At 45.4% G+C, this 21,370-nt stretch overlaps 1 protein-coding gene across 2 annotated transcripts in view; it reads left to right on the top strand.

Annotated features, from left to right (window-relative positions):
* DDX25 (DEAD-box helicase 25) overlaps positions 1-20,722 on the top strand; it is a 30,433-nt gene extending 9,711 nt beyond the window's left edge. For both annotated transcript variants that reach the window (XM_039496308.1, XM_039496309.1), the window contains 7 exons: positions 2,256-2,358; positions 6,500-6,614; positions 6,924-7,101; positions 8,093-8,330; positions 11,544-11,706; positions 12,967-13,155; positions 20,476-20,722. In XM_039496308.1, coding sequence (XP_039352242.1) covers positions 2,256-2,358; positions 6,500-6,614; positions 6,924-7,101; positions 8,093-8,330; positions 11,544-11,706; positions 12,967-13,155; positions 20,476-20,537 — 1,048 coding nt within the window. In that variant the 3' untranslated portion in view covers positions 20,538-20,722. The remainder of the gene's footprint in view (positions 1-2,255; positions 2,359-6,499; positions 6,615-6,923; positions 7,102-8,092; positions 8,331-11,543; positions 11,707-12,966; positions 13,156-20,475) is intronic.
* The last annotated feature ends 648 nt before the right edge of the window (positions 20,723-21,370 follow it).

Genomic DNA, 21,370 nt, shown 5'->3' with positions numbered 1-21,370 from the left:
GGAGTTGGGGTATCAGTGGGTGTGGAGCTGTCCCCGGGGCTGCCCCGCTCTGCTTATGGCATTGCAGTTTGGGGGGGAAAGCCCCCCATGTCTCCCCCGGACTCTTCCCATGCTTCTGGTTCTCCTCCCTGGCTGATCATACCTGCAATGCTTAATCTCCTTCCCTGACTCCTTCTGTCTTGGTGTCACACTAGATTCCATTCAGTGTTTCCCATGGAGTAGTTTGGGGAGGAGTAGCGGGGGCATTGCAAGGCTTGGGTGACAGACAGAGGGAGGGGGGACAGATTTCTGCCTTCCATTTGGCCCTGCTCCCTCCCCAAGCAAGCCCTGCTGCGTGGGGCAGGCCCAAGCCCCCCTAGGGGAGCGTGGAGGAATGTTTGGGTGGGGATGGAGGAGCAGTGACACCAGGTGCTCTATGTGTCCAGGTCAGTTTCCCCATGCAGGCTGCCTGCACAGCTTGGCCTCGCAGCAGCAATATCCCCTCAGACACAGCCCCTCCCTGCAGCCTGAGCCACAGTCCTCCTGGCACATAGCTGCCTGTACCTGGAGCAACACCCCTGCCAGCACACAGCCTCTAGCTACCCCCTCCCTACACCTTAAGGGGTTTTCAAACATTTTGAGCTGAGGCCCTCCTTTTAGTTACAATTTTTGGTTGCATGTCCCTCCCAACCCAGAGAGGCTGGGTGGCCTGCTGAGGTGAGTCAGGGGATGGAGGTGCTGCTCTGTCCCGGGGCCTTGCCGTGTGGAGCTGGCCAGAGTCTCACAGAGTTGTTCAGGACCCCCTGCCTGCCTGCATAGTCTCCAGTTGCTGGCTGTCCCAGGTATGTCTGCATGGGAATAAAAGCCCTGCAGCACGGCCATGGCTGGCCCAGGTCATCTGATTTGGGCTTGTGGGGCTCAGGCTATGGAGATAAATATCACTGGGTGGATGTTCAGCCTCGGGTTGGAGCCTGAGCTCTGGGACTCTCCACCCATGCAGGCGTCCCAGAGCTCGGGCTCCAACCTGAGCTGGAATGTTTACACAGCAGTTTTTCAGTCCCAGAGCCAGAACCTGAGCCCTACAAGCCTGAGTCAGCTGACCCTCCCAGGCCCATGATCTAAGTTAGGCATTAACTCTTTCCTTCTCTCCACATCAGGAGCCTAAACACTTGTCATTATCTTCTTGATATCTACAAAATCTGCCCATTTCTCACTTTTACCACTATAACCCTCTCTTATTTGATCTTCCTGCCTATCACCTTTTCCCATCCTCTAGCCTGTCCAAAATGCTGCTGCCAACGTAATCTTCCTCTCATCCTGCTTTGACTGTGTCATCTACTCCTGAGAGTATTCTGGGCCAAAAAAATTAAAATTCTGCACACAATATTTTAAAAGTATACAAAATTATTTCAATAAATTTGTCAATAAACAAACATGGTGGCTCCAGCATGCAGTGGGAAGCACAGCCACTGTCTGCACAGAGGTAGATCACCCTGTGCCTGCCACAGCATCCCCAGCCCCTCCCTCCCAGTGATTTACCCCTCTGCTGGCTGCTCCAGGTGCCTGAAACAATGTACTCGCGCTGCAGGGGACTCTTGTGACTTCCCTGTCAGTCATTTTTCTGTGGGGAAGCAAAGAAATCTGCAGGGGACATGAATTCGGCACACACGCAGTGGCACAGAATTCCACCAGGAGTAGTCATCAATCCTCCACTGGCTTCCTGTCTCTCATAATATCCAGTTTGAGATACTCATCCTTTCTTCCAGGTCCTGAGTAATCTCCCATCCACCTGCATCTCTGTTCTGACTTCCTCCTGTACTTATCCCAATTCTCTTCCCTTACTCCTCTGTCTCCTGTGGCACCTTATAGACTAACAGACGTTTTGGATCATGAGCTTTCGTGGGTGAATACCCACTTTGTCCGACGAAGTGGGTATTCACCCACGAAAGCTCATGCTCCAAAACGTCTGTTAGTCTATAAGGTGCCACAGGATTCTTTGCTGCTTTTACAGATCCAGACTAACAAGGCTACTCCTCTGTCTCCCACGTTCTGTTTTGTGCCTTGTGTTGTGCTGCGTGTACCTGGGACACATTTCCTGTCATCTTCTTCCTGTTTTTATAATCTACCTCTCGAGGAAATCCCTTTTTGTATATAATCCCCCCCATGTGCACACACCCTCTCTATTTGGAGAACAACACGAACACCTAACAACACTACAAATGTTTTTGCAATTATAAAACCTATGCATAACTGACTAAATTCTTATTGTTTTGCAGATCTCAAAATCTTATAGCACAGAGCCAGTCGGGGACAGGAAAAACGGCAGCTTTTGTGTTGGCCATGCTGAGCAGAGTTAATGGTGCTGGAAAATTCCCCCAGGTAATATTGGGAGAAAGTTACGGTGATCTGGGAGGAATAGCAATATATTGTCTGTCTTAAAGGGAAACCGCTTAAAATCACAGTTTGAATGTGTTGCTACTGTTACTTGTACCATCTGTGATCACTGTAGTGGGAAAGTTAAATGACTTTTCTTTTCCATTTTCTTTGTGCGACAGCACTTTGTATATATTATTTTTCACTGCTTCATCCGTGTAGTCGGTTCCCCCTGTTTGTTTGGGCCTGTCATGCAGTTACAGGGGACAAACTTTTTTTTTTTTTAAATAGGAAGATATGATTTTATAGGGAGACATAGGTACTTGAAATTACTTTTAAGTCTATTTTTTAAAAAATGAATTAGGTTTCATGTTGAGTGTTTTTATTTTCTGTTCGGGTTTTGTGATGCTGCTATATTGGCGATATACCAGCACTTCCAGTCTAACCTCTGTCCTTTCTGTAAAATATGTTGGTGGTTCAGTCAGTTTGGAACTTGATTTCTAGGCTGTTGGTCTGGATGCGCTTTGTAACAAAAATGTGTTTACATCTTAAGTTGTTTGCATTATAGAGCAGAAAACTGTTGAATGGTTTCAGATTAGTTTTGAAAGCTCCATCTAAAAGTATAACTTACAAAAATAGCATGCATATTTACTAATTGTGGCTTTAGACCAGGTTTGAAATACTTTGCATTTAAGTTTTGAGAAAACAGAGATGTTTGAAGAGCAGTTACTGTGAGTTCATGATAGCTCTTTTCTATTTTATAATTAAAATTCTTGTTCACATGAATATTCTTATCGGCTCAAGTTTCACTATTGAGTTCTTCTTTGAGTGCTTGTCACGTCCATTCCATATTAGGTGTGTGTGCTCGCCACATGCACCAGTGCTGGACGTTTTCCCCCATCCAACGAAGTGGGTATTCACCCACGAAAGCTCATGCTCCAAAACGTCTGTTAGTCTATAAGGTGCCACAGGACTCTTTGCTGCTTTTACAGATCCAGACTAACACGGCTACTTCTCTGATACTTCCCCTCCGTGGTATCTGTAGGGGACCGTCTCTGGCGCCCCCTGGAGAGGCATGCAAATACTGCGGTATAAGGGGCGCCGCTGGCTCCCCCCACCCTCAGTTCCTTCTTGCTGCCAGTGACAGTGCTGGAACTTCTGCATTTTGCTTTGTTCAATGTTTTTCACAAACGTTTTCCTGTAAAATAGTTGTATATAGTTAATAGTTCTCTTAGTGTTTAGTTCTGGTTAGTTGGTCCTGGACGGGACTCAGCCTAGGGACGGGGCATGCCCAGGTCCCCAGGCTTTAAGCCATGTGATCGTTGTAAGCAGCCTATGCCCATCAGCAACCCACATGTTCGGTTGTTCAAGGTGTCTAGGCCAGCGTTTCTCAAATGTGGCCACCAGGGGCTTTTCTTGCAGCCACAGCCTCCTGGGCAGTGATTTGGGAGAGAGGGATGGGCAAAGCAGCAGGCCCTCCCCAGGGGCCACCAGCAGTGGTTGGGCCCTGCCCCTCTCTGGAGAAAGACAAGCTGGAGGAGCAGGCAGTCAGTGAGTTCTCCACGTTCCCGGGGGTGGTGTAGTTGGGCTTCAGCCCTGGGGTGGCAGACGGCAGGGATTTCCATATCCCCTGGATGTGGGGCTTTGGGCTCCGTTCCCTGGCTGCACAGTGGCAAGCTCTGGCCCCGAGCTCACCTCCCTCCCCATTACCTCTGGCCCCTGCTGCCTCCTCCATTGCCCCTGGCCCCCGCTGCCTCTGTAGCCACATTCCCATCCAGGGCTTAATTTATCCCTGGGCTTGCTGAGGCTGAGTAAGTCTGCTGTGAAAAGTGATATTAACAAACATACAAATATCACTTTTCAGAGCAGACTTACTTATAGCTAGCAAGCCTTAAAAAAAAGGGGGCAAAAGAAACAAGACAAAAAGACGAGACCGTTCAGAGCACCTTGTTTGTGTAGCTATTCTCTTTAGGTCCAGTAAAGAATAGGCAATTGTACGTTGTTTTTATTGAGTCTGCGAAAAACAAAACAAAACCAAAAAACCTACATGGATAAATTACAATGATTTGGACATGTCTATGTGCATATTTATTTGTTTTTCCTAAAGTTAATTAAGTATTTTAGGAAAAATTGTTAGAGCGGCCACCAGCAAGAGTTGGTGGCGGCCACCAGCAACAACAGCATTCTTTCCGGCATTTTCCAGACCTGGGGTTATCCCCAACTGGATCTATTTGCCACAGCAACGAACAAAAAATGCCCGACATTCTGCTCCAGAGCAGGCCTGGGGAAACACTCACGGGGAGACGCCTTTATACTCCATGTATGCATTCCCCCAATGCCTCTATTGAACAGAGTAATACAGAAGATAAGTGTGACGTTGCACTTTATATGATTTTATAAATATATGCTAATGAGTGAATATAATGTAACTGGAATATGCTTTATGCAAAAGATCTTTTGTAAGGTATTATTACAAAGTTTATAATTTTCTGAGTGTGGTTATTCTATTTGTATAAATGTATCACTTTTGTATCTAAAGCTAGAAATATGAAATGTAACTCTGAGGGCTTATTGTAATTATGCAAAGTGTGGGCCATTAATGGTGGTTTGGAATCTTGATGGCTCCTATCAACCAGGACAATTGACTGTGGATGGCTCTGTTTGCAGGCAAGCCTTCCTGTGAGTCAGGCTGGGAGGAATAAAGGCTTGAAGTCTTACAGTGACATGTGATCATGTCACCTGAACGGAATCCATCTTTAACCTGGTGTCTGTCCATTGAGAAGGAGGGGGTGGGAACCCAGAGAGGGACAAAGGATTCCCGCCTTATGCAAAAGATATATAAATGGGTGGAACAGAACAAAGTGGGAGCCTTCATGAAGAATCCCCTAGCTACCACCTGAGCTGGAACAAGAGCTGTACCAGGGGAAAGAATTGTGCCCAGGCCTGAAAGGTGTCCAGTCTGAGGAAAAAACTTACTAAAGCATCTCCAAGGATGAGATGATCTGTCTTCAGTTTGATTAGACATAGATTTGCATATTTTGTTTTATTTTGCTTAGTAACTTACTTTGTTCTGTCTGTTACTACTTAAAACCACTTAAATCCTACTTTCTGTATTTAATAAAATCACTTTTTACTTTGTTATGCTGTGTATAGCCTCTGAGAAGAAAGCCGAGTAGGCCTGCTTAGGCAGTCTGACTTGCTGGGGAACTCTGTGTAGCCAGGAAACAATGTAGCCTGGAAAAAACCCAGTCAGGAGGGACAGAGTCTCCACCCAAGAGAGGTGACAGCCAAGAAGCTTGGAGTGGGTGCCCTTGCTGGACAACAGAGGGGGTATACTGGAGCAGTTGCCCTGAACTGTGACATACGTTAGCTGTTTTAAGTATGTTCAGCATTCCTTCCCCATCCTCCGCACTTTTTTTGCTTTGGAATCATGGCAAGTAGTTGAGATGCTGCCATCTTGTTACAAAACACAGTATATCTTAGCCTGGGAGCGAGCACAGCTTTGCAAGATACTTTGTCATGTAACTACTTTCTTGACCATGTCCCATAAAGTTTTCCTTTGCCTTAAGGCTGGAACAATCCTATGTCATATCGATGAGACTTCTCTTTTGTTCAGTCTCTTGAACCTTTTAACATCTATTTATTGTCTTTGATATTAGAAAACACCACTGTGTGTTCTTCTTCCAGTTCTTCTGTCTACCTCAAATGGATCCGTTAGTGCACTACATATTAGTATGTGTGTGGTGGGGAGGGGAGGCCCTGACGTTTAGCTTCAGTGTGGTTGGTAATCTTTTTCTGCACAAGGAGAGCTGCATTGGTTTGTCTTTTCCTGATGCGATTTCTAGAGGTTTTTATTATGTTCATTATTTCTAGTCTCCTTTCCCCCTAAAATTTCTCGCCGCTGCTACCATCAATGCAGCTTCAGGGGAGCTGAGTCCAAAATGGTTGATGCTTGTGTGACCTGTGAAACTCCCATAGGATGGGATGGTAGTTTAATGTATTTATTGCACTGACTTTTACTAAGTGCTGCATCAGTTGCACAGCACCTTCCATTTCATTTGCTTAATCTGATTTTAAACAATGCAGTTTATAGCTTGCTTCCATATCTGCTGCTGTATAATGTCTTTCTCACTTCTCTATCTGAAAGTGTCTCTGTTTAGCTCCGACCTATGAGCTGGCTGTGCAGACTGGACAAGTGGTTGAAAAGATGGGAAAACTTTGTGTCGACATCAGAGTTGCGTATGCTGTCCGAGGGAATAGAAGTATGTTTGATTCACTTTTCTCAGTAGATGTGGGAATAATCAATGTTAGTGTTGGTATTATGTAACATTTATATTCTAGAGGCCCCAGTCAAGACAGAGGACCCCATTTTTACTCCTGAGGGAATTCTGTGCCAAAAAAATAAAAATTCTGCATACAATATTTTAAAATTCTGCAAATGTAATTTGTCAATAAATGTGGAGGTTCCAGCATAGCAGAGGGCAGCACAGGCCACTGACTGCATGTAGATTGGAGATCACCCTGCAGAACCCCCCCAAGATAAAGGCTAATGTAACTTCTCCATCTCTCAGTTCCAAGAGGTACCAAGATTGAAGAACAGATAATAATTGGAACCCCCGGGACTGTCCTAGACTGGTGTTTCAAATTGAAGCTGCTGGATGCGAAGATGATCTCTGTGTTTGTGCTGGATGAAGCGGATGTTATGATTGACACACAGGGCTTCTTAGACCAGAGTGTCCGCATTCAGAGGTAATCCTTTAGTTAGCCATCTGAATGCTGAAGGCAGAGTAAATAGTGGCTTAGTTTTCAAAGTAAACAGTGGTTTAGTTTTCAAAATTCTCGGTTTTAACTTGCAAATCAGTTTATATCTCCGAGTAATAGTTTTCGCTAAACCACTGCTGAAAAAACTCTACATAATACTGTCCTAGTCAGATGTAATTGAAGGGGAAGCTAGAGAGACACCTCCTTAAAGCATGATTTAAAAAGTGGTTGTGTCTACCTTCCTTATTTATATGTGCTTCCTATGGATGTGGCTTCAGATCTGGTACTTTCAGAGCACTTGGTCAAAAGGGAAATTTGAAAAAAAATGGGCTTCTCAAGCACCCTTGTTTAAAGTTGTGTTTAAAATCAGCCTGGAACCCTCCAAATTCTCTTACAGTTGAGATGATGAATTCCTTTGAATGTTAAAGGAAAGAGTGCTGGAAATTTCCTATTTCATGAACTTTTGACTTGGAAGCCTACATGAGCACCACTGTTTTATCTGCTGATCTTACAAACTCGATCTAAAATTAACATGGCTTGATGTGCATTATCAGTCCCCCCCCCCATCTCCCTCACGCTTGAGAGCGTGAGCTACAACCCATGCCACAGTTTCAAAGCAACGTCCACACCGTTATTTTTAGTGTGCTAACATGAGCCCTGCTAACACAAGTCAGTGGACCCAGGCTGGGAGGCTTGCTGCCAGATGCAGTGTAGACATACTCTAAGAGCTTGTTTAACATTACAACAGGGCTGTTATGATCTGTTCTGTTGATGGATCTCTACTGCTTCCATGTAACTTGATTGCATGGAAATATCGCACTGTGAGAAACCGCCTGTCACTTTAGGTGATCCCTGGAATGGATGGAAAAAATTCTTAATCATAAGGAAAGGAGTGTTGGCACAGGAGTGTGAAGGTATTGTGGCTTGAGGCTGTTATCCGATAAAAACACCACACAATTTACTAGCCTTTCTCTTCTAGAACATTACCACAGGACTGTCAGATGCTCCTCTTCTCAGCCACCTTTGAGGATGCCGTGTTGCGGTTTGCTGAGCAGATCATCCCTGACCCCAACATAATTAAACTCCGCCGAGAGGAGATGACCTTAACCAATATCCGGCAGTACTACTTTTTGTGTGAGACTAAACGCGATAAATACAAGGCCCTGTGCAATATCTATGGGAGCATCACTGTTGGCCAGGCTATCATCTTCTGTCAGGTAAAGCTCTCCTGTCGCTGTTACTCATGCAGTAGAAGAGCCAGATTACTGTTTTCATAGAAATTACAGTAAAAAATGACGCTTCTTTCAATGCTGATCGCAACAGAGTAAGGAGTTTTCTTATGGGCAGTGCAAGAGGGCTTTTATCAGTGCGGTGTAATTTGAGGAAGACTGCTCAACACGTGTTCCTCCACACTACACACACCCTTCCTCCAGACTCCTACAGCTCTGCCCACCATGACTCCTCTTACCTTTAAGAGATGTCTACAGCAAGCTGGGAATTACTCCTCCAGCTTCAGGGAGGCAGAATGCTCTGTCTTTGATTGAGCTAGCACACTAAAAATAGCACTGAGGCCGCAGCAGCTGCCCAGGTACAATCCCATCTGAGATCTTGGGTGCGTGCTCAGGTAGCTATCCCATGCTGCCATCTGTGCTGCGGGGGCCACACTGCTATTTTTAGCACACTAGCTGAATCAAAGCTTGCACAGATCTGCCTACCCGAGCAGGGATTTACATCGCCCAGCTGCAGTGTAGCTGTACCCTGATGCTTTTCTGTGTTCTGTACTTAAAAGGTTATCAGGCGTCCCAGTTGCCTACTTGGCTGGGTTCTTGTGTGACTTCTACATCAGTTCGCTGCATGCTTCGGTATGCAGTGGACTCTTCGGCACCACATATCTCACTCTTGAGTATTTGGGATTTGCCGTGCCCAAGATCCCATTGCATGCTAGCACATGAAACAATTCAATTGAGAGGTGCCGTGCATAGGCTCACCACAGAGGCAGCCGGGCTCCTAAGCCTATATTTGAAGAGAGGGAAGCGGTGGTAGGTAACAGAGCCCAGACCCACCACAGGCTCTTCAGGGCTTGCTTGGTGGCTGACCCGGGTCACACCTTTATAGAATGTTTATTCAGTTTCTCTCCTGACTGTAGTAATCTTTCAAAAATAGTATTATTTTCCATCTCTCCCAGCAGTAGGTGAAGCATATTACCCTGGATTCTACAAAGACACTTACAATAAGCCACACTACAGAGCTGTTCTTTATTGGTACCCTGCTATTTATTCTGAGTATACATATCCTAAATATGGTTTCTCACTATACTTCATGTTTAGGGCCCTACTAAATTCTCGGCCATGAAAAAAGCATCACGGAGTGTGAAATCTGGCCTTTTGTGTGCTTTTACCCTAAACTATACAGATTTCACGGGGGAGACCAGCGTTTCTCAAATTGGGGTCCTGACCCAAAAGGGAGCTGCGGGGGAATCACACGGTTATTTAAGGGGGTCGCGGTATTGCCACCATTACTTCTGTGCTGCCTTCGGAGCTGAGCAGCTGGAGAGCGGCAGCTGTTGGCCCGGTGCCCAGCTCTGAAAGCAGCGCCCTGCCGGCAGCAGTGCAGAAGTAAGGGTGGCAATACCATACCATGCCATCCTTATTTCTGCACTGCTGCCTTCAGAGCTGGGCAGCTGGAGCGTGGCAGCTGCTGACTGAGGGTCCAGCTCTGCAGACAGCAGTGGAGAAGTAAGGTTGGCAATACCAGACCATGCCATACTTCCATATTACCACCATCCTTACTACTGGTGGCAGCTCTGCCTTCAGAACTAGGCTCCCCGCCAGCAGCCGCCGTTCTCTAGCTGCCCAGCTCTGAAGGCAGTGCCGCTGCCAGCAGCAGCGCAGAAGTAAGGGTAGCAATACCGCAATCCCCCCCTCCCCCCCAAATTCCTTTTTGGGTCAGGGCCCCTACAATTACACCACCATGAAATTTCAGATTTAAATAGCTGAAATCATGACATTTTTGACTTTTAAAATCCTATGACCATGAAATTGCCCAAAACGGGCCGTGAATTTGGTAGGGCCCTGCTCATGTTCGTTGCTTTAGGATCCAACAGGCCACGTGCACTTACTCTGAAAGTTCTCTGGTTTCCAGCCATCAGCTGAGCTTCACCCTTTGTGTTCATGAACATCGGGAATGCTGAGTCCCTCGCTCTGTCAGACTACACTGTCCCAACCTCTGTTCTGAAAGGGCTAGATGAACTGTCTAATTGCCTGCCCCTTATTACATTTGGTGCCAACTGACTTTTCCCACTCTGGCTCTCAGCCAGCACACCCATTATTATATTACGTATACTGAGAGGTTACAGATAAGCCAGAGCCCCCTGGCAGGATTCCATTACACCAACCGCTCTTTGTCTATTTCACCTGCTGTTGTTGGCCCAATTTGTTGTCCTTTTGGAGTCCTGACCTATATTGTGTTGTCAGGAAACATATCATCAGCTCCTCACCGGTTTCTTCCTCCAGGCTCCTGTGTGAGACTGGCTGCGCCCAACTCTCACAGCAGATCCCAGAGAAAAATCTTTCCCTCCCTGGTTTTGGTGAAAGGGGAAGAGACTAGAAAACCAGCTGGAAACCTGCATAAAAGAATTAAAGGAAACAAACAGAACTGAGACTTTTAATCTTTTTGTGTTTTCTAAATTCAACTACTTAATGTTGTAGTATTAAAAAAAAACAAAAAACCCAACCCCTGTGTAGGGCAATTTTGATAATCAAACACTTCAGGTTGTTTAAATGTAAGGCACTGACACACGTGTGCATGTGTGTGTGTGCATGTACCCAAGCTTCCAAGACACAATTTCTTTATTGGAACTTTAGTTCTTTAATCTACTGTATTTAAAGGCGAGGGTTCAGAATTTCACAGGAGTAACCACTTAGCACCAGCTGAGTATATCCTGTGTAAGTGGAATTCATGCTAGTTCTGGCTTCGCTAAACAGTAGGCCATTACCATTCCCTTGTATTCAGCTAAATCTTTCCTGAAGCCATCCTAATTTAATTTGTCTCCATTTGGTCTATCGACATGATCCACAGCTTTAACTAATTATTTGTTTTCCAGCTGGTTTCAGCATAATCACTTTTGATTTTTTTTAGAAACAGAAATAGCCTTAGAATAAAATCCATGGACAGCTCCCTATATCCAGTATTTCTCAAAGAGTGGGGCCTGAGTGATGGTTATGGTGTGCTAGTGGGACTTGGACTGTGAGCCCGCAGGTTCTGCCTGTGAAGTGCCAGACAGACACTCCTCTGAAATGCCATGAAAAAAGGAATAAAGTATTTTACAGAAGACATAAGTATGATGGTTGCAAGTGACTGAAAGAGGAGGGAATATGTTTCCTCCCGAGGAGATTTTATCTCATGTACTTTCTTCCTGCATTTGTTTTTAGACTCGTAGAAGTGCCAGATGGTTGTCACAGGAACTGTCTCAGGATGGGCACAAAGTGTCTGTCCTGAGTGGGGAGCTGACAGTTGAGCAACGGGCAGCTGTAATCCAAAGGTTTCGTGATGGAAAAGAGAAGGTTCTTGTCACAACGAATGTCTGTGCTAGAGGTATTGTCTTTAGCTAATCCATTTGTTTCTCAAAGCATTACAGTATTGAGAGCTTTGTTTTTCCAGATGGGGTACACACCGGGCATGCAAGCTTATTATTGTTCCTGCATTACGTAATCCACCACGCACACTGAAAACCCACTGTGGCGTACAGAAGATGATGACCGCTGCTTGGAATCCTGTAATCTCTCGCATATAGAGACCGCATCATAAGCTTTTCTGCCACACTGTTGTCACACACAATGTTGGAGTCCAGTGGTCAATTTGTGGGGTTTTGTGGATTTCTAGATATAAATTCAACGAGTGTTTGGCAGAGCAAATGCTGATTCCTATAGCTTGCAAAAATAACACCAGGCTGATTTCTTATTCCAGACAGATCAAGTTAAGAATTGTAATTCCGTGTATAACCCCTTTGTATACAGCTCAGTGCCTGCTTCTCAGGATGGTGTTGCTTGTCGTGACTTTGAAGCCTTATCTACACTAGCAAACACTTTATAGCCATAATTCACAGCTGGTACCACAGTGGTATAAACACCTGAGTCCTCTTTACACTACAGTTTCCACAAATGGTGAATTACAGTTGTGAAATTGCTAATGTAGACAGTCAAAATTTGCATGTTTTACAATTGCCCTGTCTGAAAAGTCAGTCACAACAAACACAGTATTCCGAGGTAAAGGCAGATTTTCTTCAGTAAATTGATCCTTTGGGTAGAGATTTTCATCCACAAAAACCCATTGAGATAGTGTTGTGTATAAAAATTATACAATATGCACTCGTTAAACTAAAAGCCCTTATTAGAATGTTGTTAGAAAAAAATAAATATTTGAAAGTCAGGGAGTTCAGAGTTGAAATTCCATAAACAACTTAACTCTGGTCTCATACTCCATCACGATGTGTATAATCTTCATAGCAATACAGAGAAGTTTTCCTGGTTTTGTTTTAAAGTAGTTTAACATTTTAAAATGACCAATGAAAAAAGTAATGCAACATGTATGTATGTCAGCTGCCCCTGTCCTCTCTGGAACGGTAAGGGTCAATAGGGTCTGCAAACAGTGTTTATGGAATGGATGGGGTCAGGGAAGGTATTTAGCTTTGGCTTTTATGTGAGTGCCAGAATGGCAAACATGCATAAAAAAAGATGCTTGATTATAGTGGTTCTATTGTTAATGGGTTTTAATGGCCATGGCCTATTTCAGGTGCAATGGCAGGTGCCTTTGGAGTTCGTCAATGAGTTCTCTCTCTCTCTCATCCTTTCTTAGGTATTGATGTGAAACAGGTCACAATTGTTGTGAATTTCAAGCTTCCGACAAACCAGTTGTGTTGTCCAGACTTTGAGACCTACCTACACCGCATAGGGCGAACAGGTCGTTTTGGGAAAAAGGGCCTAGCCTTCAACATGGTGGAAAGACACAACTTACCACTGCTACGCAGCATCGAAGAGCACTTCAGTGAGTACAGTATCCCCATCAAACCTGCACTGCACGTATAAAGCATGCGGAAGTTGGCCGTAGTAGCAAAGTGCAAATCACTGATGCCGCAGTGCACTGTGTATTGAATTACACGCACATAACTATGTTAAAAGTACATTAGCGAAGGTTGCAAAGTCTAGCACTCAAAAATGAAGAAATGTGCATATGCATTATGATGGTTTGTAATTACAGGATTACATACGTTTTTACCATAGGACCCTTCCTCATTCAGTGCACGGGTTAGAGCAGGGGTCGGCAGCCTTTCAGAAGTGGTGTCCCGAGTCTTCATTTATTCACTCTAATTTAAGGTTTCGCATGCCAGTAATACATTTTAACGTTTTCAGAAGGTCTCTTTCTAGAAGTCTATAATATATAACTAAACTATTGTTGTATGTAAAGTAAATAAGATGTTTAAAATGTTTAAGAAGCTTCATTTAAAATTAAAATGAAGAGCCCCCCAGACCGGTGGCCAGGACCCGGGCAGTGTGAGTGCCACTGAAAATCAGCTTGCGTGCCGCCTTTGGCACGCGTGCCATAGGTTGCCTACCCCTGAGTTAGATGGTACTCATTGCATGAGCATCTGTTCAGTTTTTTCTCAGCGTTCAGTGTATGGCCCCAGGCTTTACTCCGTGCTTGCTCTGAAGATGGAATTATTAATTTCCTCACAGCCTTTTCAGTGGTGCTCCTCACTATAGCACCTGTGTGCTGCACAAACATTTATTTTATTTATTTCACGACTGCCCTGTGAGATGAATGGCGTATTATCCCTATTTTACAGGTAGGGAACTGAGGCGTAGAGAGATTAAGGTCAAAGTATCTATTAATTTGGGGTGACCAACTTGAGATGCTTAGGACCTGATTTTTTTCAGAGTTTTTTCCTTTACATTATGTAGCACTTCCTATGTTCGAAGCCCAGCTCCCGTTGACTTCAGTTGCATCTGTGCGTGTTTAACCCTTCTGTAAATCAGACCCCAGAGCAGTGAAACTCAGACTACGGCTCGGAAGCTGCAAGTAGCTCTTTGCAACGCATAACATTAAAACACTGTGATTTAATTATTAACCAGTCAGGATGCTTTTACTCGGTTATTAACCAATTATGTTATCGGCTTGCACTAAATTATTAACTTATTTGCTGTGAGGATAATATAGATAACTATTTCCTCTGTATTTCATACCGTTTAAATAGGAATAACACTGTAGTAAATGATGCAATTAACTCAAACTACTGTGGCTCTTTTGGATAATGTTGATTGCTAATTTGGCTCCTGAACCACTGAAGTCTGAGTATCACTGCCCTAGAGGCTCGGATCAGGCACCCAGAAAGTGAGGAACACACAGGGTATGTGCGTACGCGTACACACACACACACACACACACACTACCCTGCCAAAGTGAGCCTCGGAGCCTGGGCCAACAGACTTGGGTCTCTGAGCCCAAGCTCCAGCCCGAGGCCGAATGTCTACATTGCAATTTTTAGCCTTGCAACACAAACCCCATGAGCCCGAATCAGTTGATCCAGGCTCGGAGGTTGTTTTTTTTGCTCTGTAGAGGTACCCATAGTTAGTGATCACCTGTGAAAAGTTTGATTTAAGTGACTTGCCCAGTGTTGCAGAGGAACTGAGGCAGGGGTAGAATCCAGTTCTCTAAGGCAGTGGTTTTAAAACTTTTTTTCTGGCGACCCAGTTGAAGAAAATAGTTGAGGCCCGCGACCCAACGGAGCTAGGGATGAGGGGTGTGGGGGTGAGGGCTGCGGGGTGGGGCTGGGAATGAGTTCAGGGTGTGGGAGGGGGCTCTGGGCTGGGGCAGGAGATTGGGGTGCAGGAGAGGGTCAGGGTTCTGGGCTGGGGGTGCAGGCTCTGGGGTGGGGTTGGGGATGAAGGGTTTGTGGTGCAAGAGGGGGCTTGGGTTTGGAGGGGGCTGGGGCGTGCAGTTAGGGTGCAGGAGAGGCTCTGGGCTGGGGATGCAGGCTCTGGGGTGGAGCCAGGGATGAGGGGTTTGGGGTGCAGGAAGGGGCTCCGGGTTTGAGGGGGGCTCAAGGCTGGGGCAGGGGATTGGGGCACGGAGTTGAAGCACAGGCTTACCTTGTGGGGCTTCCGGTCAGTGGCGCAGCGGGGGTGCTAAGGCAGGTTTCCTGCCTGTCCTGGAACCGTGGACCCCACTTCCCCCAGAAGCGGCCAGTAGCAGATCCAGCTCCTAGGTGGAGGCACGCAAGTGGCTCCGTGTGGCTCTCACCTGCAGGCACTCCCTCCACCCCCGAGCCTCCATTGTCCAGGAACCTGTGACCCCACTTAGGAGCCGGACCTGCTGCTGGCTGCTTCTGGGGCGCAGCATGGTGTCAGAACAGGTAGGAACTAGCCTGACTTAGCTGGGCAGCACCGCCGGTGGGACTTGTAACGGCCCAGTTGGTGGTGCTGACCAGAGCCGCCACAACCCCGTGCCTTACATTCCGCAACCCAGTACTGGGTTGCGACCCGCAGTTTGAAAACCATTGCTCTAGGGCAACATTCATCTGCATGAGACCATCCTTGATCTTCCTGCAGTCCAACTGCCTCAGATATTACATACGTTCAGAAAACGAAGCAGGGGTCCCACAGATAAGTCTGCTTCACTACACAACCCTCATCCATCCCCAGAGCAGGACCCTCCTGTGCACTGAACGAGGCCTGGAAAAAGAGTATGTGATCATGTAATTAAAGACTGTATCATAGTGCATTTGTGCAAGTGGGCAGAATTAAGGTTGCATAGGCAACCTTAATTCTGGCATTTCCTAACTTTTGAATGTTTGACTTTGCTGCTTTAATATCCTTTTTAACGTAGGTTTTTGTGTAATTTCCTGGGTTTTTGAAAAAGGAAACTGAAAAACAAATTCCATCATGCAGAATCTTGGGTCCATCCTATGCTCTGGTGTGTGTGGGCACAGTCTCTTCTGCCTGTTCCTCCAAGCTTGACCCCATCTGCCCCATCCTTTCAAGCCTTTCCCTTCCAAGTCCTGTCTCTTCTCCTAGTCTCATTCCTTGGGTTTCTCATCTCCGTACCAGTCCCTTGCATAGCAATCCTAGTCTCACCCCTCTCGATTCCCAATCCTCTTGCTCAGCCTGTCCCTCCCAGATCTTCATGTGATCTTTCTCCCCCACCCCCCGCCTTCCAGTAGTGCTCCCCCATTCCCTACCCTTGCTTGTTCCCAGCCCTGATCACACTCCCTGAACTCCTTGTCCAATCCGTCTCCCCAACCCCAAACTCCCTGCCCAAGTCTTTGTCCAGCCAGGCTCAGTTCTGTTTTTGCCCGCTGGTCTTCTCTTCAGATTTGTGTCCTCCCCATTGGTTGCCATCCTTCTTGCCCTTATCCCTATCTATTTGCCTCCCAGATCTGGCTCTTGTCCCCTCTGTGTTGGAATCCAGTAGCTTCCTCCTCTGTGCTGCCTGGGCCCAGCACGGGGGTCATTGAGATTTTAGGAGGGCGTCGTCCTGTTAGGTGCCCAGCTCAGAGCTGCAGTTGAAGGGAAAGTCCTACTCAGCCTCAGCTGGAGAATACCCAGCGTGGACAGATTCTTTGGTGAATTTTGTTGTTAAAATTGCACATGCTCAGTAGACTTCTGCAAAGTGATTTTTCAGAGATGTAAAACTTGGCCAGATTTGGGTGGATTTTCATGGGGATGGCAAAAGGCACATTCCCTACCACATTTCAGAATTCGAGTCCCTGGTCCAAAGCCTGGTGGTGGTAAAGGAGTTCAAAGATAAAAGCACCAGAATTTTTTAACATGAGCAACAAGTATTTTCCCTAACCTTTTCCTGGAAACAGCTGAACTTCTTTGGCTGACATTTCAAAAACAATCACAGTAAAAAGTCAGCCCGAGGCAGACATCAGCCATGGAAAACTTCATCCCAAGTGGCTAGGCTGCCGAAGTTACAAGCAACTGAAAACAGGGTCTTATAATGGGAAGTGTTGTGCAACCTTAATAGGTGTTACTGCCAGCCCCTATTATAATTCTGTTAACCATTTAGACTGTATGAGGCACGTGGGAGCAATACCATAGTAAATGAGAACACTTATTGTTTAGAACAAAAACAGGGACTAAACACACCTCACTTCCCCGCTCTAGAGGGCACTTTCCCATATTAGATTTACACATCTCAATCACTAGTGCTCCCTCACCTGATGTAGAAAGCAAGCCAAGTGCTGAGGAGGTAGGGCGGGAAGTATAATGAATTATGAGGGACCTCAGAGGGTCATCCTGTGGTGCTGAGGATGGAAAGGGGGAGGAAACATACAACGGTGTGTAGCCTTCCCCAGGTGAAAGAGAGGCTCTTCACTGAAGATGTCTTTGGGGAAATGCTAGTAAGGAAGGGGGGAGCTAGAGTGAGTCTAGAAATGCCAAGCCAAAGTAAGGATGACTCAGGAAGTGATGGGAGTAAAGTTGGATTGGGGAGAAAGAGCAGAACCCACATGGAACGTTATCAGCATGAGCTATTGCTTCAGTAATAGTAGAGTACAGCTGGGAGAGGCAGCAGGTGCAGGGTGATGGGAGTGGTAATGGTAAGAGACTCTATTGAAGAGATGGAGGGATCAGGGCTCCACCATCCCATGCCATCTGCTATTCAGTATGCTGCTTTGTAACACTCCAGCTAAAGTTCTGTGTTCAGTTTTTTTGGACTCCTCAGACCAGACGGGTTTGATAAATTGCAGAAAATTCAGGGATGGGCCACAAACTGCAGCATGAGGGGGTTCTTGTGGATGCCTGAGGGAGCCAGGTGTGTTCAGTTTGGAAGAGGGGAGAAGATAATGGAGTTTTATTCTAAAGGGACAGGGGGAAGTTATTCCAGGGGCTCAAAGGAGACAAGAATCAGAACAAAAGTCTCAGGAAATCCAATCTGCATATGAAGAATATATCCAGAGAATCAGCTGGTTGGGGGAAATCCTCTACTTGGGCAACCTGAGGTGCTGCCACTGTGTTCGCAAAGAAAAATGGACTGAATGCTTGAGATGCTTATGCAGAACCAGCCCAAGAATGGGTCATCCAGCATCTCCACCACAATCTACAAGGGCCACTTCCAGCTTTGACACGCGAATCTTATCCATGTTAAAGGCAAGAGACTGTTTGATGTAAGAGGGGAAGTTGTCTCCTGCCTGTGTACTGCCCGCTAGGAATGTTCTCACACTGTGCTTTGTTGCTCACCTGCTTGCTTAGCACAGCTTCTCAGTGTGACTGATTAGAAGCTGTTACTGTGGTTAGAACTCGTGACATGGCAAAGGGCAATTTCAACAAATGCCCATTTAACCTGTTGGACATTTTCATACTGGTTTTGGATTGTTTCAGTCCAAATGTATATTTTTCTCAGACAGGAAGCAAGAAAATGGCCCAAATGACCCCGGCCTTGTAAAAAGGCATTGAGTTTTCAGGAAGTGCTTGTATGTCCAAGTCTAGTCATGTGTGGAGTTCGCAAAATGAGCCTTGCTGTTGATTCCTATGGTATTAAAAGCTGAGTGGAATTAATGTAGGATAATCTGACTTTTCTTCTTTTTAGCCGCTTTAATGCTGTAAACCTGAGTGTAACTTTGAGATTGAGAAAACAGTCAATTATTTAACAAGAATAATGCTTTGTAGGTGAAACTCTTTGTTTTCTAAGGGTACGTCTACACTACCCACTGGATCGGCGGGTAGTGATGGAGCTATCTGGGATCGATTTCTCACGTCTAGTGTCGATGCGATAAATCGATCCCTGATCGCTCTGCCGTCGACTCCTGTGCTCCACCGTGGCGAGAGGCGGAAGCAGAGTCGATGGGGGAGCGGCGGCCGTCGACCCCGCGTCGTGAGGATGCGAGGGAAGTCGACCTAAGATACGTCGACTTCAGCTACGCTATTCTCGTAGCTGAAGTTGCATATCTTAGGTCGATCCCCCCCTCAGTGTAGACCAGGCCTAAGAGTTTCCAAACATTCCCTAATCTCCACAACATCCCATCAGAGTAGGTAGGGTTGGTGAAGTAAGGTAACAAGGGATGTGATTGGATCTATCAGTTTAACCGCATCTGCTGTTTTTAACTTATGAGAAGCTCCCAATGTGCATCGTGCTTGTATAGTAGCCTCATGTTGGCAGCTGCCTTAATCCCGTTTACATTGTGCTTCTCAAAGTTTATTTGACTATCAATTGAAGCACTTTGATTGGAAATATGATACTGAACACTTAGTCGGATATTTCCGTCCAAAAATAGGGGTACGTGTGTGCAACAAAATATACTGTAACGTTTTGCAGAATGGCTCCTAACCAGAATTGGTCAGTACCCCTTTTGAGAATACAAACATAATTACTCATTCCAATAATCGTAGCAGTACCTCAGTTTGGTAGATGGTGGCGACTAACATCCCTAAAGACCAAGATCTTCTGTCCGCAAGACAATCGTAGCATGGACAGCAACAGCACAGCTCCCTCATGCATTTCTGCCGCTGTGCCATGCCCCAGCCTAGAGGAATGATCTTCACAGGAAGTTCTGCCTAGACTGCCAGCAGTTCCAATAGTTATGTTGGTGTTTGCATCAATGTTATCGACTTAGTTACTTGCATACACGTGCATAAATCTAATACAGAAGGATGTATAGTTGGTACAGCCCCTGATATGATTAGAAATATGCTAATCAAGTTATAGCCTCAGTTATCAGTGCCTCAGTGAAATATATTGAGGGTCTCCATTTAATTACATGAGTTGAGTTAAAATAAGCAGAGCAAAAACCAAACACACATTAAGGTGTGTGACTTTTTTAGTAGCCCTAGGAACCAGGAAGCACCTAAAATGACCAAGTTGCTGCACAGCAAACACCAGATTCACAGCTATGAACCACTGAGTCTGCTGTAGCTGGCCCAGCCGTGCCACTTACCTGGAATCTGGGCCACCATCCATTATTCAGGCATTTCATAGAGTCTGTTCAATGGCAGTTGTTATAACTAAGCCGAAGTATTGTTTCAGGGGCACTGTTAAGTGGATTCTACAGGAATTATTACAAATAGCAAACGTCAGCGTCTCAATTGTAATATTGACTAATGCAGAACATTTGACAGACACTACCAACTATGTTGTGCCATATTTCTCTCTCTTTTTGTGTGAAATATCCTTCAGGTTCTAAAGATCTTTCTAAATCTACCACTCTCTCTAAAGCAGCTTAAAAATCTAACCGACTTCTATGTCCCTGCTGTGAGTGGCCCTACTAAATATGTTGCTCTGCTGCTGAAGCAGACGGTGTGCTAGCTGAGTGCTGTTTGCAGACCAGAATGTAACTCTTTACTTGGTCTTTTTTTTTTTTTCTCTTAGAGACCAAGATTAAGCAGTTGGACCCAGATGACATGGATGAGATAGAGAAGACTGAATATTAAATAAACACGGGGTGTTTGGAATCAAAGGAAGATTTTTTTCTTTAACCTTAGACCTCAATATTTTTTCTGTTTAAAAAATTGAAATAGTTTAAACGAAACGTATTGCCATGTTTGGAAATGATGATACGGTATCCTTTGGGAGGCTATATTTATCATAAAGAATTTAGGAAAAGAAAAAAAACCTATTCTCATGACTTCAGAATGGTTCCTATTTTCGCCTTCTCATGGCCTCCTGTTTTTTTTGTCTAGTGTGTCTCATTACCAAGATATTGGCAGGTTTAATAAAAAGCACAGGAGGAGATTCTCTCACCTGACCAAGCTTCCCTTTCCCACATCATTCCCAGGGCACATCTCCATCAAAAGTCGTGAAGCAAGTTGTTCAGATGAAGTAAACTGCCAACACAAAACTGACAGCTGTATGATAATTGACACCAATCATTAATATAACTAGCCACTGGATGGCAATGGTTGCTTTCACAGTCATGGATGAGGCAACACTGGCTTTCCCACAGAGGAATAATAAAGAAACCACACTTCCCATTTTAATCATCAGGCCTCGCCTCTGCTCTCCTATGTTATATCAAGAATTAAAATAATACATGTGCTTGTTAACTTCTTTTCCACTAGATGGCAGCATTATTTCATAAACATAACCTGCCCTGTTGCTCTGAGCATCACAGGCTTTGCATTTAACTCGGGGAACTAAGTTTTCTTTTATTTCAGAAATATTGTTTTGAGCCTGAAGTTAAAATCTTTTTAGCTGATCCAAGATTACCTCAGGACAGAGAGAAGTCAAACTTTCCTGAGCCACCAAAACCTCTCAGCTCTGACCT

Source organism: Mauremys reevesii, linkage group 12 (assembly GCF_016161935.1).
Source record: "Mauremys reevesii isolate NIE-2019 linkage group 12, ASM1616193v1, whole genome shotgun sequence".
Classification (NCBI taxonomy): domain Eukaryota; kingdom Metazoa; phylum Chordata; order Testudines; family Geoemydidae; genus Mauremys; species Mauremys reevesii.
Note: the sequence above shows the minus strand (reverse complement) of the source record. Positions and strands in the feature narration are given on the sequence as shown.